The 13,113-nt window shown below is 47.4% G+C and overlaps 1 protein-coding gene across 1 annotated transcript in view; it reads right to left on the bottom strand.

Annotated features, from left to right (window-relative positions):
• The window catches only part of PARP1 (poly(ADP-ribose) polymerase 1), a 43,726-nt gene extending 31,470 nt beyond the window's left edge, over positions 1–12,256 (bottom strand). Inside the window, exons 1-3 of the mRNA XM_064276794.1 lie at positions 12,057–12,256; positions 5,452–5,617; positions 639–754 (exon numbers count right to left, since the gene is read on the bottom strand). Coding sequence (XP_064132864.1) covers positions 639–754; positions 5,452–5,617; positions 12,057–12,176 — 402 coding nt within the window. The 5' untranslated portion in view covers positions 12,177–12,256. The remainder of the gene's footprint in view (positions 1–638; positions 755–5,451; positions 5,618–12,056) is intronic.
• Positions 12,257–13,113: the final 857 nt, after the last annotated feature.

The following is a 13,113-nucleotide window of genomic DNA, read 5'->3' as shown; positions in this document are numbered from 1 at the left end:
GTGTTGCAAATACTACCTCTATGATGTTAGAGGCAGGATTAGAGGCAGTTGTGTTAATGAGCCAGGACTCAATCTACAAGATTAGGTTTTGTCTTAAGTCAATCTCTTTTGAGAAATCAAAGAGAAGCAAGCAGAGAGACAGGGGGCCTCATACTACCAAGAAACAAGAGACAGGAGAATAGCGTATCCTTTGGCCTCGAGGTCCCTGTGCTGAGAAACTCCTCCACTGGAGCAGATTGATAACAAGGACTTTCCCCCAGAAGCAACAGAGAAAGCCTTCCCCTGGAGTTGGCACCCTGAATTTGGACTTCTAGCCTACCAGACTTTGAGAGAATAAATTTCTCTTTGCTAAAGCCATCCAGTTGTGTATTTCTGTTATAGCCAAACCAGATAACCAAGACAAACCCCTTCTGTAAATGTTTCCGAGACTCTCCCAGGTCTCTTAAGAGAGGACGCAGCCATACACACAAGGGCTGGACTATGACTGAAATGGGCAAGACCTGTTGGTAAGGAAAGTCATTGCCATTACTGCTCTCGACTAAGATTTTAATTTTTAGCCACTGGCGTTGAATTAGCATCTAAAGCCCTAACTCGTGAGTTATCCGAGGCCAGTCACTTCGTGAACCCCAAGCACTCACCTTTTCTATCTTCTCCATACACCCCTTGCATGTGCTTCTGTTGGACTTGGCGTACTCGGCGGTGAAGTCACCCAGTGTCTTGTCTAGCTTGCTGTCACTTCCATCCTGGCCTTTGCCTGAAGAATCAAACATAAAGCAATGCTCATCTCAGTCTCAGTTTAGCTCCAAAAAGTCCCATCCTTCTCCTCTACCTCCCCAGGATTCTTACGCTAGGGACACCTACTTTGTTTTATGCAACTAGACTTGATTCACCTGATCTAGCTTCATTTGTGACCACCGTGGTTGTTAATTCTTTTTCTGGTAATATAATTACCCTTCTCGGACAGGTTCTCTGATACAGCCCAACGTCGGTGGCTTGTTGTGGACGTTCCATCTCAACTTGGAAAGTCCTTATTAAGTGCTTACTGTGCGTCCTGGTGGTGCAGTGATTAAGCATTCAGCTGCTAACCAAAAGGTCAGTAGTTCAAATCCACCAACTGCTCCTTGGAAACCCTATGGGGCAGTTCTACTCTGCCCTATAGGGTTGTTATGAGTTGGAATCAACTTGAAGGCAATGTTTTTTTTTTTTTTAGTAAGCCTTACGGGAGTCCTTGGGTGACGCAATAATTAATGCACTCGGCTGCTAACCAAAAGGTCAGAGGTTTTGAGTCCACCCAGAGGCACCCTGGAAGAAAGGCCTGGAAATCCACTTCTGAAAAAGCAGTCACTGAAAACCCTTCGGAGCACAGTTCTTTGTATTCTGACATACACGGCGCTGCCAGGAGTCTGAGTCAACTCAATGGCAACTGGATTTTTAAAAGTCTTGCACCATACTAAACTGTAACCCAATCCTCTAGTTTCCATTATACTTTTATTTATCAAAGTTAAATGCTGAATTAAAGAGAGAATCTTAATATGGAAACAGATGAACGTATACGTAAGAATTAAATATAGGGTAAAGGTGTCATTTCAAATTAGCAGGGAAAGGGTGAAATCATTCAATACTTGGGAGATGACTGGCTAATTATTCTGGACAAAGCTAATTCTTAGATAAAAATAAATTCCAAGGCTGAATGTTCCTCCTCTAAGATCAGGAACAAGACAAGGCTGTCTTCTTTTGTCACTCTGTTCAATACTGTATTGGAGAACCTCGTAAGTGCATTAAGACAAAAAATAAAGTGTATGTGGGGACCATGGTCTTAGGGAACATTTAGCTCAATTGGCATAACACAGTTTATAAAAAAAATGTTCCTATGTTTTACTTTGGTGAGTAGTGTCTGGGGTCTTAGCATGTGAGCAGCCATTTAAGATACTCCACTGGTCTCACCCCTTCGGGAGCAAAGGAGAATGAAGAAAACCAAAGACACAAGGGAAAGATTAGTTGAAAGGATTAATGGACCACAACTACCACACGGCCTCTACCACCCCAAACCCAAAAATTAACTTAAGATATAAATGTAAAAGCTAAAATGACAAAGCATTTAGAAGAAAATAGCAGGAGTATATCTTCCTGACCTTGGAGTAGGCTAAGGTTCTTTGGGTGGACACAGAAGGCACTAGCCATAGAAGGAAAAAGAAAAACCTATGAACTGGGCTTCATCAAAACAAAAACCTTTTGCTCACCAAAAAATGTCAGGAACTAAACAAATAGGCAAGCGGTTGGGAGAAGGTACTGGCAACACATAAATCTAAAAATAAAGACATATCTATTAAGAGCTCTCAGGACTCAATAACAAAAAGACATGCAAATTAAAGCCAGGACAAGGCATCACTACCCACCTATGAGAATGGCGTATGTTTAAAAGGCTGACCATAGTGAAGTGTTGGTGAGGAAGAAAAGGAAATATAAGTCTCATATACCACTCGGGAGAATGTAAAATGGTGCAACCACTTTGGAAAATAGTTTGGCAGTTTCTCAAAAAGTTGAACATATTTATCTACCATACGACTTAGTCATTCCATTCTTATGTATTTATCCAAGAGAAATGAAAGCATGTCTGTATACCAACTTGTACATGAATGTTTACAGTGGCTGTATTTCTAAACTGGCAACAATCCCAAAGTCACCAACAAGAGAATGGATGAACAAACTGTGACACAGTCCTACAAGGGACTACTCAGCAATAAAAAAGAACTGCCAACACAATAGAGAAGCTGGGTGACTCCCACGTTATGCTAAGTGGAAGAAACCAGACACAAGAGCCCACATTCCTCTATTTATATGAAATTCTAAAACAGGCAAAACTAATTCATGGTACAGAAATCAGAATAGCGGTTACCTGGGTGAGGGCAGGGAGACATGGATGATTACAAAGGGGGGTGATAGAAATGTTCTGTAACTTGATGGCGTGTTATAGTGTATACACATTTGTCAAAACTTAAAGAACTGTATACTCAAGATATGTATATGCAGCCATATGTAAATTATTTCTAAAATTCCAGATGAAGAATTTAAAAATGAATAATAAAACCACGACACCAAAGACAGATACCATAAGTGAGAAGATAAATATGACTACGTGAAAACTTAGTCAAAAGACAAAACTTGAATGTGGTAAAACATACAATCGAAACGAAAATGTCAAACTGGGCAAATACTTGTAAAACGTATGAGAAAGAATTAGTACCTTTCACATTTCACTAAGCAAAAGACAGAACACACCAACAGAAAAATGAAGCAAGGACACAGACTAAGACTCCAAGTAGCACAAATGGCTGATAAACACAGGACAAAACGTTCCACCTCACCAGAAGCAAAACAGGAAGGAATGTAACTACTTGGCGATGCCGTCGACTCGACTCTGACTCACGGTGACCCCATGTGTGTCAGACTAGAATTAGGCTCCATAGGGCCTTCAGTGGCTGAGTTTTCAGAAGTAGATCCTTCCGGTGCCTTCCAACACACATAGGCCTTTAAGCTGTTCATTTCTTTAAGCAGCAATTCCACTCCTTGGAATTAAAGAAGTAACTTGAACAAGAGCCCAAGGATGTATAAGAAGTTTGCAGCAGCCCCGTGTATAAAAAGCTGTTGCTGCCCAGTCAATTCTGACTCATAGCGACCCTATAGGACAGAGTACAACTGCCCCATAAGGTTTCCAAGGCTGTAAATTTTTACGGAAGCAGACTGTCACATCTTTCTCCTGTGGAGCAGCTGGTGGGGTCTGAACCACTGACCTTCAGGTTAGCAGCTAAGCTGCTAAACCACTGCGCCACCAAGGCTCCTCTCCACAAGCATAAACCAAAAAACCAAACCCATTGCCATCTAGTTGATTTAGACTCACAGTGACCCTACAGGACACAGTAGAACTGCCCCACAGGGTCTCCAAGGAGCAGCTGGTGGATTTGAACTGCCGACTTTTTGGTTAGCAGCTGGAGCTCTTAACCACTGTGCCACCAGGGCTCCAGCTCTACGCATAATATAGCTAAATGGTTAAAAGCCTGGTATCAGATGGCCTGGGTTTGAATCTGGCTCAGGCATTTACCACCACCATAACCTTGGGCCAGTTACACTTATTCTCCCTGTGCCTCAGTTTCTTCACGTGTAAAAACCGATAAAGGGCTATTATAAAAACCCAATGAAATTAATACATGTCAAGTGTTTAGAACCGTGCATGAAATTTAGCTAATCCCCCACAAACGCATATTACAGGTACTCCCTGATTTACAACGGGGCTCCAGTATAACAACTCTAAGTCGGCTCTGAGGTCAGTCAAATACCTCTTTTTTTTCCTTCCAGTTTTCACTATGGCCTGCTAAATGCGGTGTTTCGAACAATAAAACCTAACAGCGAACATCTGGGAGTGAACATCTGAGAATGACAACATCAGCATATCACGCGCTCCAACACTGTATGTCGTGCTTATTAAAAAAGATAAGACGTATTAAAAAAACAACACACACACACCGGACGGTCGTAAAGTCATCGTAACTCAAATCAGCTATTAAAAACGATGAAAATCTCTAACTTTTAACATGCAAAGTAAATAATCGTTACATGCAAAAAGAACACGAAGGACAGGATTCCACATTAACAGGAACGGAAGAAGAATCACATCCACACATGCATACATGTGAGTCAACTGTAGAGAAAAAAATCTCAAGGAGACACCCTACAACGTCAATAATTATCTCTGGATTATAGGATGTGGGTGATTCAAACTTTCTGTAGGTCTGAAAAGATGTTAAGGCAGGCTCTTTGGAGGAAAATTTCGTGGACAACTAGTGGGCAGTATCTTCAGTTTACGGCTTAAGACGCTTTGCCAAAAGAGACACATTTTCTGCAAAATTATTATGTCTTCTTATATTCTAGAATCATAACTTGCCATCTGTAACTACTAGGTCCCTTAAACCAACGATCTCCACTATTGTGAATAAGAAAGAGAAAAAAGCCCCAGAACATTTTTTATTACACCCTTCCTCTGTTAAAACTGACACACTCACCCTCCTCTAGACTCTCGGCAAATTTACTCTTAATTTTATTCACAGTTCTTAGCTGGGTTACTGGCTTCTGTCTCCAGCAGATCAGAAGCAGTTAGAGGCAAACGTACTAACAGCTGCAAGAAGGGCGGGGAGATAGGGAAACAGTTTAGCACAGCCACACATGGCCACGTGGTACGATGGCAACGTTCCCATCGACGTCCTGAGTCCCGAGAACGCTATTACCAATTTAGGAAGGTAGAGGAATGATCGTGCAGTCGGAGAAGATTTCCTTCTGGGAAAACACAGTGTAGTACAACAACACTGGATCCGTGAGGTGTTCTCCACATGCCTGTGTGCCAGACGGGGCCGAGGACTTTCTTTTCCTCTCTTGGGAAAGGCCCCGGCTTGCACCCACCTGCCACTCCGCCAGCTTCTGCGGTCTTCTTGACTTTCTGCTGGTCATCCCAACGCAGCTCGGAAAACCCGTCCACATCCACGTCAGGGTGCGGGAGGGTATGGCCAACCTTCCAGAAGCAGGAGAAGTGGTACCAGTGTGGGACTCTCCCGTCGAATATGGGTGACTAGAAGGAAGTGAATCAGAAGGAAGCAAGCGGGCAGTTAGCCTCCAACTCAGACTTATCAACCCTGACCTCAACCCCAGCCCTCGGCAGCTACCAATCTACTCAACCCTTGTTTTATCTGTAAAATGAGAACCACCTTGCCTCCTTCCTCTCTACCTCACAGGAAAAGTGAACGATGAGAAACTGCACCCCTATTCCACATTTCTTCTCCAGGTCTTTCCAGACAGCTTGGACAAGTGCGGCCTGCTTTTCCTGACCCCTTTCTCTCAGGACATGAAACACTCAAGGGAATGGTGGCATCCCTTTTACTTGCAAGCTGTTACATTTCACAGACATGACTTATCTCGTGTAGTGAAATGCATGTAAGACATGCCATCCCTTGTCAAGATCCCACTGCAGCTGACAGGGAAGGGCCAGACAGCTGGCCCTGTCAGGCCCGGACTCAAAGGGCCTCTGTGGCCTAGAAAGGGCTCTCAAGCGCCTCTGCACTCAAGAATGAGGAACAAGTCCCAGATAATGAGCACGGCAGGGAAAATGTGCCAAAGAAAGTGTCAGGCTCACAGTAGCCACACAAGTATGTGTGGAATGAATTGACTTCTGTGAGGGAGAATGAATGAGAACAGGGCAGGGGAAATGCAACAGAAACTCCCCCAGGCCTGCAGCTAGACTGCCAGCTTGCTCACTGGCCTCGATGAAGCACCACTTCCCAGGTGGAGGTACTTGGAAGCCCACCACGTAGGAACAAAAGGTGGTTTCCCCTCTCATGGTGGCTTTCTTTCCTTTGTTTCACACTCAGGTTGGTATTGACTTAACACTATCAGACTTTTCAAGGTGACAGCAACAGGTTTATGCTCCCAGGCAGTGACAGGGGCTAGGAAGAGTGCCATTTACTGGTCCCTGGATAGTGCAAATCGTTTGTGGTCAACTGCTAACCTAAAGGTTGGCACTTTGAATCCACACAGTGGTGCCATGGAAGAAAGGCCTGGCGATCTGCTTCTATGATGAGAATCACCACCTCCATTTCATAGACGGAGACAGATAGATTGGATACCTTTGCCTCAGGGTGATTCAGGCCCTAATTTGAATCTGACAACACAGCCTAATTAAAAATACACAAACCGCTCTAACTGAAGTAAGGGAGCCCTCCCCCTCAAACATCTGCCTTTCCAGAACATAAAACTAAATGTCTTGTATATATAATGAAAATATTACAACAGTATTAAAAATAACAATTATGCAGAAATTTTAAGACTGAGTTGTGGGGATGGGGGAAATATTCTGTAAAAAAAAAAAAAAAAAAAAAATGACAAGGTATCCCAACTCCCCCCTCCCAATACGTGAGGGGCCTCTTTCTGGATCTAACATTAAAACGTCAGGTTAAGGCCACGGCACTATAAGAATGCGTTATCATCAGCTGGCCACCCGGGTTTGCAGCAGCCTCAGCTATTCCCTGTACCCACTGCCGTCGAGTCGATTCCGACTCATAGCGACCCGACAGGACAGACTAGAACTGTACCATAGAGTTTCCAAGGAGCGCCTGGAGGATTCGAACTGCCGACCCTTTGGTTAGCAGCCGTAGCACTTAACCACCACACCACCAGGGTTTCCCTAGAATGTTCCACGCCCCCACTTAGTGCAGACAAAACATCCCTTCCTCAGGTCCCCTCATTCCCGCTCACTACAGTTAAGAACAACACATCTGTGTGATTTATTTGATCAAGGTCTGTGTCCTGCAGTGGGTTGGACCGTGTGCTCCCTGAGGGGGGGGCACTGTGCCTGTCTTGCTAGCATCCGACACTGCCTGTTCCAGAAGGCACTGGATGAGCATTCACCGAATGTCTCAGGTCTGTCGAGAAGAAAGAAGGAAGGATGGAGGAATTCCTGCTGAGGGAAAGACACTTCCTCCAAATCCAATAAAAGAAAGCAATTCCTCCAAATCAGATACCAATGGGATTTCTGAGTGTGGGCTCACCTTCTTTCCACCAATCTTACCAGCTGCCACATTAAGACACCAGTGGTGGCCATCCAGCTCTCCCCGGTCCCCTTGTCTCTGCTCAGGTTAAAAAAAAAAAACCTTGGTGCAAATGCAGGAGTGTGGCTCAGTGGCTCTGCCCCAGACAAACACACAACTGTGGAGTCTTCCTGGGGCCACACAACCACCCCTTAAACTTGGTCAGAGCGCTATGTTCCCAACTACTGGTACAGTGGTGGGCATCCTAGGTGCTGCCCAAATACAGCCTGTCTAGAGGGCACTCTAGTCGCTCGAAGGGTTGGAGGTTTGAGTCGACCTAGAGCCATGTGGGAAGAAAGGCCCAGGGATCTACTTCTGAAAATCAGCCATTAAAAACTCTCTTGAGCACAGTTAACACAGGTGGGGTCACCGTGAGTGGGAGTCAACAGCAACTGGTTGGAAGGACAGAACACACAGGTTTCCCCCAGCCCCCTAAAGATCAAAGTCTGGAAGGCCTAGTTCCATCCCTTTGGCTGCCTCAAGGGACTGCCTGGGGGCAGGACAGCTAAAGTATCGGGTATTTGGGTACTTAAGAGAACAATCCTCCTACACAAATGTAAAAGAAGGTATTTATAGCCAAAGTCTGAGAAGAATGGCTTCTTTCCGGCCTTAAGCAGCTCAGCCAGCCAGGAGACCAACTTTACATGCTGAATTAAGACTCAAATCCAGCCCCAACTACAATTACAGAAAACCACATTTACTTTTAACGGGGAATTTCTTTCACTATCAAGAATGTAGAAGCACGCCCAGAAGGTTAAACTTTATTTGGCACAGAGTAATCCACACTCAAGCACAGCCAATGACTGTGAGATGGCACAGGACCTGGCAGTGTTTTGTTCTGTTGCATGTGGGGTCAGGGTTGCTAGGAGCAGTACCAAACAATTCACTCATCTCATTTCCTCAAGGGCGCCATACCAGACCCCCCAGGCAGAGCCAACCCTCTCTTCCCCAACAGCACCGTCCCTGCCTCAACACAAAAGCTGTCCTTAGTTTTCTGTTTGTCCTTCCCACTAGAGAGGCGTCATGGTGACGCGGTTGTTAAGTGCTCAGCCGCTAACCAAAAGGTCGGTGGTTCGAACCCACCAGCTGCTACACAGGAGAAAGATGTGTAAGTTTGCTTCCATAAAGATTACAGCCTTGGAAACCCTATTGGGTAGGTTTACTCTCTCCTATAGGGTCAGTGAGTCGGAAAGGCAACGGATTTCCCACTAAAACAGGGACGTCTCTGGCCCCTGGTGAAGCCTGGGGACATTTTTTTCTCAGAATAAGGTCTCCAAATGTATAATAAAGTGCAATTTTGTTGAGATAATTATCAAAACATTTAGAAAGCAATTGTAGAACACGCTAACCCGTACTTTAAATGGGCTTAAGTGCTATAAAGCATCGAGTAACAAGATCTAGTACCTGACTTAGTAACTATTGCAATTTTGAAGTAGTTATGATTGTAGATAACTTGAGAAATCAACAACTATAAAGCGATATTAAATATCTGCAATTGACGTTAGTGACAAAATCAAGGGTACTAACAGGCCTTTGCTTTGCTGCTTACGGAGCCCTGGTGGCGCAAAGGCTAAGCGCTCAGCTGCTAACCGAAAGGCCAACAGTTAAATCCACCCAGGCGCTCCTTGGAAACCCTACGGGGCAGTTTTACTCTGTCCTATAGAGTCGTTATGAGTCAGAATTGACTCAACAGCAATGGGTTTGTTTTTCTGACGCTTACATTCGTTATTAGGGGAAATACTAAATTTCATTGAGATTAGTAAAAATAGGGATGTAAAAAATTTTCCCACACCAATTCATGGATTTCTTCTGAGTTCCAGCCACCATCCCACAGACCCTAGGTTAAGAATCCCTGCAGAATCCTTGCACTAAGATGGGACTTCATAAGAGCAGGCTCCCCATATACTGAGGGTAAAATTCAAAACCTCCTGCTGTCATTGTTAGCTGCCATCACGTTGGCCCCAGCTCACGGTGACCCCAAGTACGACAGAAATACTGCCTGTGGCTGTGCCATCTCCGTGATAGGTTGTGAATCTCACAATGTTTCCTTGTAATGAATAGTTTTCACTGGCTAACTGGCTAATTTTCGGAAGTAAATTGCCAGGTCTTTCTTCTTAGTCTTTGTTTGGGAAGCTCTGCTGAAGCCTGTGCACCACGGGTGACCGTGATGGTATCTGAAATACCAGTGGCAAAGCTTCCAGCATTACAGCAACACTCAAGCTACCACAGTATGACAAACTTGACAGACGGGTAGTGGCTGCACACGAGGTACACTGGCTGGTAATAGAACCCAGGTCTCCCTCGTGGGAGGTGAGAATCCTACCACCGATGCACCAATGCCCCATTCAAAGCCCCTTAGCGGGAGAAATGGCTCTTCAAATTGCAGGTCCAGGCTACTCCTCTATCCTCATTTTCCTGTGCCCCACTTTTGCACACAATGACTCCTTTTCAAGCTCCCACACTTTGCGTGACCTCTTGGCCTCCTCTCTCTTGGGCACACAGTTCCATGAGGGGGATACCACCCCTGACCAGCAGTGTGTCTTTATGTTCCTAGCACCTAACACAGTGCCTGGGACTTAACAAGTGCTCAGTAAATGTTTACTGAATAAATACATGTGCCAGGTACAGAACTAGGTAGGTCCTGAGGATGCCAAGACAACCACCTCAGTACCTGCCATATTATGAAATGAATAAAGTACACCTGGCACTGGGTACCCACTCCATTAATGTGTACTGTCTCCCACACCTCTACCCCATAAGTCCTGAATATCCAGTGAGGGCTATGTGGTCATTCCTCACACACACTCCTGTCTCGCTGCAAGGGAGGAAAACAGTTAACTGATGCTGAGCACCAAGCTAGGTGAGAGCCAGAATTACATCAGCAAACTGTAAGCTGGAGCAGGCAGGAACCCCCAGCCCTTAGCAGGAGCATTAAGACACACCACCTCACAGTACACTTGAAAACCCCTTAGGGCACTGAGGGGGAACCCCTGACTGGTCAAAAAGCCCAGATGACCAACCCTCCCAGAGCCACTCTACACATAGCAGACAGCTGTAAACGCATTAAGGGAACATCTGTGAACCTGGGATATATTATTTTAAAACGTATGTGAGACCCGCAGGGCGTGTACTGGACAGAGACTACACCAACTTGCATAGTTTTGCATAAATTAAGATTCAAAATGAGGGTGAGCAGGCCGCTGACATGAGAGCCAAAAATAGATTTAAAAAAGAAAAAAAATTCTCCCATGTCAGCAGCCAGCATCAATGTAGGACAAAAATCTTCCAGCACAAGGTAGGTCAAAGTTAGGCTATTTCCAGTCTGAAAACACTATATACTGTACCATCCCAACCATATGGACATTCTGGAAAAAGTCAAGCCTACAAGCAAAGTGAAAGGGGTTGCCAGGAGTCAGGGAGAGGGATGAATAAATAGGTGGAGCACAAGGCATTTTTAGGGCCATGAAACTATTCTGTACAATGCTGTAATGGTGGACATATTACGCATTTGTCAACACCGACAGGAGCGTACAACACAGAGTAAAACCCTAACGTAAACTACGGGCTTTAGTTAAGTTTATCAACATTGGTTCATCGTCAGTAACACATGTACCACACCACTGCAAGGTGTTAATAACGGGGAGAACACTGTGCAGCGGGGAGGGGATGATACGGAGCTCTCTAGTCGGTTCACTTTTTCCGAAAACCTAAAACTGCTCGAAAAAATAACATGTGTTAAAAAAAAAAATCAGCCTAGTTTCGAAAGACCATATCTATTTTCCCCCCTAAGGCGAACAGTAAACAGAAAAAACAAGAACTCTTCCGCCCTAAACAAGGGCAGAAGCGACTTTTAAAAAGCAAAAGGTACCAGCAGCCCCAGATTTCCCGGGTTTTTGCTGCAAGATCAACAAAACCGTCCGGGAATGTCCCCGGGCGGGCCACGCAGCGCGCGAGGAACGGTGGCAGCAGCGGCGCCCACAGGCCCAGGCCAGCGGCTCGGGCGGCCCCGGGCCCTGCTCGCCCCTCCGGGCCCTGCTCGCCCCTCCGGGCCCTGCTCGCCCCTCCCGGCCCTGCTCGCCCCTCCCGGCCCTGCTCGCCCCTCCGGGCCCTGCTCGCCCCTCCGGGCCCTGCTCGCCCCTCCGGGCCCTGCTCGCCCCTCTCGGCCCTGCTCGGCCCTGCTCGCCCCTCCGGGCCCTGCTCGCCCCTCCGGGCCCTGCTCGCCCCTCCCGGCCCTGCTCGCCCCTCCGGGCCAGCTCTCCAGCCTGCACCCTCCCCAACCCGCCCCTTCCACGTCTGAACACTGCGGGGGCGACTGGGGGGTTCGCGCTCTCAGGGAGGGGCTGCGCCCGCCGCTCGACCCGCTCGGTACAAAGCGGCCCGCGCCGCCGGGGCCGCAACGGACGCCCAGCTCGGGCCTCCCGGCCGCACCTGCACCATGATGGCCATCCGGAGCGAGTCCTTGGGAATGTTCTCCTTGCACTTCTTGCAAGAGGCGCGCCCGCTCTTGGCGTACTCGGCCCGATAGAGCTTGTCCGAGGACTCCGCCATCCTCCTCCTCGTGCCGCTGCAGCTCCTGGAGCCCGACGCCGCCACCTGAAAACACGCTGCCGCCGCCGGCTGCCGCCGCCCCGTCCGCCCCGCGCGTGCCTGCCCGCCCACCGCAGGCGCCCCAGCGCCCAAAGCCGCCGCCCCCGCCGACCACGCCGCGCCGACCACCCGGCGCTCCCCGATAGATTGCTGATGCCTGGCCGCGGGAACGTCCCCGGCGCCTGCGCTTACGGGGCGGGCGGGCAGCACGCGCGCGCCCCCTGCGGGTCGCGGGTGGGCGGTGTCTCCTGTGCGCCCGAAGCGGCGTTTTCTGAGCAGCTGCTGTTTGCCAGAGGGGGATGGTGGTGGGGCTCGAACCGTCTGTGAAGGACCAGTCCCCTTCCTTTTACCCATTTTGTCTTCCAGAGAAGCTTACTTGCTCTTACTACTCTAATTCTACCCTCTAAAAAAAAAAATCTTCTTTTTTCTTACCCGTTTTATAAGGAGCCCTGGTGGCGCAGTGGTTAAGTGCTTGGCTGCAAACCCAAAGGTTGGCGGTTCCAACTCACCTGCCGCTCTGCGGGAGAAAGACATGGCATTTGGGTTCCATAAAGCCTCGGGTACTCTATGGGGCAGTTCTACCCTGTCCTATACGGTTGCTATGAGTCAGCAGGGACTCCATGGCAATGGGTAGCCCTTTTTCAAGTGTGTCCTCTTGCCCGCGAAGGGCAAGTCTGTTCTGGAAGATGCTGGGTGTCTCTTGAATATGACTGATCTGTTGTAGGGTGGACCGTGTGGTGGGAGGTCAACCCGAACTGACCCTTGGCCGGTGTTCTAACCTGAAGTCCATAGACCATTGGGACAGAAGACGAACTGAAATTTAGACTCTTGCTCATTATGAATTTAAATCCCGGGAGTATTAGCAATACCAGTATCTGCTGTTGAAGGGAAGGGTTGG

This window comes from Loxodonta africana, chromosome 25 (assembly GCF_030014295.1).
Source record: "Loxodonta africana isolate mLoxAfr1 chromosome 25, mLoxAfr1.hap2, whole genome shotgun sequence".
Taxonomy (NCBI): Eukaryota; Metazoa; Chordata; class Mammalia; order Proboscidea; family Elephantidae; genus Loxodonta; species Loxodonta africana.
This window is presented reverse-complemented; position numbering and strand designations above follow the sequence as displayed.